We start from the raw sequence: 4,106 nt of genomic DNA on the forward strand, positions 1-4,106 counted from the left end.
GGGGGGGAAGTGAACAGTACACTTACCATCACCAAATCCATTGTATCCGTCACCACCCCCAAAGCTTCCTCTGCTCCCACCACCGCCACCACCACCCCCATAGCCTCCTGGAACACAAAACAGATGAGAATATTTTCCTGAACACACGTGTTAAGTGTTTAAGCCAACCAACACAGGAAATTAAAAAAAGAATCATATTCTATATAAACATTCCAGTCATTTACCTCTTCCACCAAAGTTTCCTCCTCTGCCAAAGTTCCCTCCACCGCCTCCAAAGTTTCCACGACCCATGAAGTTGCCTGAGCCACCCCCACGACCTACAAAATATTTTACTTAAATTACATTAATTGAAATCCAGTTACATAAAATAACCATGCACAACTCCAAACTCACCTCTCTGAGAGCTAGCAGTCTGCATCTCTTGTTTTGAGAGAGCTTTTTTCACTTCGCAGTTATGTCCGTTTATAGTATGATATTTCTGAACTAGAGAAAGTAGTGAAATAGGAGTTAGAAAAATCAAGTAATTGAAATCAGTATGCTCTAACTCTCATAGGAAGCTACTGTTAAGGCACGACCACATTTTTTAAAGGAACATTAAATCTACCCCATCTCTTACGATAGGAAAGCAGTTGATTATACCAACATTTTACATTTCACACACTGCTGTTCTGAAATCGTTACACTTTTATCCTCTAAGTCATTTCTCAGTAAGCATAAGTTACATACCAACAATTTTATCAACTGTATCATGATCATCAAAAGTTACAAAAGCAAAGCCTCTCTTCTTTCCGCTTTGTCTGTCTTCCATGACTTCTATGGTTTCAATCTTGCCATATTTTTCGAAGTACTCCCTTAAATTATATTCTTCTGTATCTTCTTTAATTCCACCAACAAATATTTTCTTTACTGTGAGATGTGCCCCAGGCTTTACAGAATCCTATAATGCCAAAAATGCCAATCAGTGTTTTAAATTATTAGGTAAAGATTAGGAAATACGGTTAACTGAAATACTAACTTAACTTACCTCCCTCGAAACGGCTCTCTTTGGTTCAACCACGCGTCCATCAACCTTATGTGGTCGAGCACTCATGGCAGCATCCACCTCCTCCACACAAGAGTAAGTCACAAAGCCGAAGCCTCTGGAACGTTTTGTTTGAGGGTCTCTCATCACCTGCAAAAACACAGAGGGTACTCTGCATTTCTGTACTAGATTAAGTACCTATATTCTTTCAAATCATAAACTAATATTTGACACTTTACCACACAGTCCGTGAGCGTGCCCCATTTTTCAAAGTGTTCTCTCAAGCTATCATCTGTTGTTTCAAAGCTCAGACCTCCAATGAACAGCTTTCTCAACTGCTCTGGCTCTTTTGGCTCATGACCCTACAAAATCAAAAATCGAAAACTTATTCTGAGTACAAGCTACAGTTAAAATTTCACAGAATTACTAAAAATCATCTGTGCACATTCTAACAAATAGGTGGAATACATTTATGTAAAAACAATGACTTCTAATGGGTTTAGACAGCAGCATAGTAAACACTTAATGAGGTGTGATTTAGATTATAACACTAACTAACAACTTTAATAGTGCTCAAATGCAAACAACAGTAAAGAGATTTCAATATACTAAATAATTTGGTTGATCCTGACCCCCTAGAAGTGCATTCATTTTATGTCTATCTTATATTCAAGTTACATATTGCTCTGTAGGGATTAGCAGTGAAGCACTACTAGATAAAGGGAAGTTCAAATACAGCGTACAAGAGAAAAGGAGTTATCATCCAAACAGTGTCTAGTCTTTTGGGATATCCACTTTGAAAGGTTATTTTAATGCATTTTGAAGAAAATATCAATTCTTATTTACTTAAAATTGTAAATTTTGTACTTGGATAATTTTGTAAGTAGAATGCATGCAAGCAAGAAGATAGAAGTACATATGTGGTTTTCAGTGTTATGGGAAATACCTCTCAAATGTGAATCAACATAGACTTAGAGAAAAAAAATGTCTTGAATAATGACTAATCAATGACCAGTAGGCAGATACAACTACTGGAATAAGGCTGGTACCTTAACAAGCACCGTAAAACAAACGAGTTAATTGAAGCTCTTGACAGTATCACCTATGTATGACCAGCCACATTTTAAAATGTGCTATTTTCAGAGCCCAATTTTCTATAGCAAGATTGCAGTGGTCTAACAAAGTAGATTAGTGTTTCTGCTCTCTTTCAGTGTTGCACATTTTTTAGATAGGGAGTTTATGAAAAATTATTTTACAGCTTTCTCCCATCCCCAAGACAGAGAAGCCTTAAAAAAAGCAACCAGATTAAAATCTTATTTAGCAAGCTGATACCTTTGTGCACATAAACCACTCCACAACAAGGTCCTGGCCAGTTATGCTGCCAGCTAGCTATGCTGCATATGACTTCAGTTCTGCAGCACGAACATAAGAGGCTTCACTGTTTCTGCTGCAGTGGGTTAACCTAGACTAGATGAAGCATCAGCCTGAGAACTGAACTACATAAATCCAGCGACAGATTTCTGCATGTAGATGTCTTGCTTCAAACCTGAAGGTGAAGTGCTTTAATCTCCACCACAGTTCAAAAAAAGGTGGGGGTGGTGCTAGTGTTGGTCAGAAAAGTGTATATCCCTTTGAGTGCAACACAACCAACCTAAAGAGCAATGAATATTGTGAAGCAATACATGGCAAAAGAGAATTTCTGAATTATATACTGCTTTAGGAAATCTGTGGTTTATAATGTGCTGGTTCTACTAAAGGAAACAATGCCCAAAATTATGAAAAGCTGGCTGGATGCCCTTACACCTGCTAAACTTAGCAAGAAAGAGCCCAAACATTCTCAGTAACAACTTTCTATTTAAGGCACTAACATTGTTACTACAGGAACGTTATATAAATGATTGACAGTCAATGGTCCTGTGACTACAAAGCAAAGCTTTTCTACTATCTTCCAAGCGGTTTGGACAAAAGTATAATTCAAAATATCTCCCTTATAACTATACGCAAACTTAAAATCTTACAGGGTAACAAACATACTGTACAAAGAAACTGCTTCGGGTTAAGTCTGTTCCTAGTTGCATTTTTTTTTTCATCTACTGACAACTACTTCATTTTTAGCAGGGTTATGTTAAAGTGTTTCAAACTCTCCTACGCATATTAAAGGAAATCTATTATGAAGTATTACAAATTGTAGAGTTCAGACTCCTCCAAAATCAAAAACTTATATAAGAAAAACAGACCTTTTACAGTGCTCTGACACCCCTCAAGGCTACAGGGTTTTCAGCTGACAACTCAGACTGCTTTTACCTTAAAAGAATGACCACAGAACTCTTCAGGTCACTCCTGAAAGGAAAAGTGAAGTCCTCTTCTTACTTTTTATTTTGTGCACATGAACTGACATTCTCATAGGGGTGAAAAACACTTGCTGCAACAGCTTCTCTCTTCTATTGGAAAAAAAGTTATCCTCAGGACACACCTATGTTACAGAAACTCTCCACGGGAATAAAAGGCAACATCTTCTTAGGGTATTAGTTGTTTTTTTCATGTTATTTTGTTTTTACTGGGGTTAAGAATCTCTAGGGTTTTCAGAGTGTTGTCCTCTATCACACAAGATGTTGTTTCTCAGTCCTTCTGCTGCAAGCTAGTTGTAACAGCAGCTTCTCCTGGACAGCAAACCTTGCACAACACATCTCTCCCTTCCTCTAGTGTTAATTACCACACTGCTTCAACAAGATCGGCAGGCTCGCTCCCTCCCACTCAGCTGATACTGCAGGCCAGCACGCCATTTTGCAGCGCTCCTTCAGTCGGAGCGGAGGGGGGTGGTAGCGTTAAGAGTGCCCAGCCTGCCTGCAGCCAGCAAGAGGCTTTGTTTCTGCCCCTAAGCAGTTTAAAGGCCTTCCCAAACATATTAACAGACTCTGAGGTGGCGGAAAACTCCCTTTCCGGCCTCGACTAGTGACTTCCTCCCTCAAACCAACGCTCTACGCGGCGCCGACCGCCTCCATTTTGTGAGCGATCTCGTCTCCTCCACCCTCAATATGGAGCCGGGGGGCGGGGCCACGCGGGAGCGGGAAGGCGCGCGCGCAGC

General features: G+C 39.6%; 1 protein-coding gene across 8 annotated transcripts in view; it reads right to left on the minus strand.

Annotated features, from left to right (window-relative positions):
- Positions 1-4,106, minus strand: part of HNRNPA3 (heterogeneous nuclear ribonucleoprotein A3) — a 17,506-nt gene that overhangs the window by 7,969 nt on the left and 5,431 nt on the right. For 7 of the 8 annotated variants that reach the window (XM_026852373.1, XM_026852372.1, XM_026852374.1 and 4 more), the window contains 6 exons: positions 1,261-1,383; positions 1,025-1,171; positions 727-937; positions 394-483; positions 225-332; positions 27-107 (listed from right to left, as the gene is read on the minus strand). In XM_026852373.1, coding sequence (XP_026708174.1) covers positions 27-107; positions 225-332; positions 394-483; positions 727-937; positions 1,025-1,171; positions 1,261-1,383 — 760 coding nt within the window. The remainder of the gene's footprint in view (positions 1-26; positions 108-224; positions 333-393; positions 484-726; positions 938-1,024; positions 1,172-1,260; positions 1,384-4,106) is intronic. The other variant, XM_026852377.1, reaches the window with a different exon arrangement.

This window comes from Athene cunicularia (assembly GCF_003259725.1).
Source record: "Athene cunicularia isolate RWA chromosome 7 unlocalized genomic scaffold, athCun1 chr7_part1, whole genome shotgun sequence".
NCBI classification, from domain to species: domain Eukaryota; kingdom Metazoa; phylum Chordata; class Aves; order Strigiformes; family Strigidae; genus Athene; species Athene cunicularia.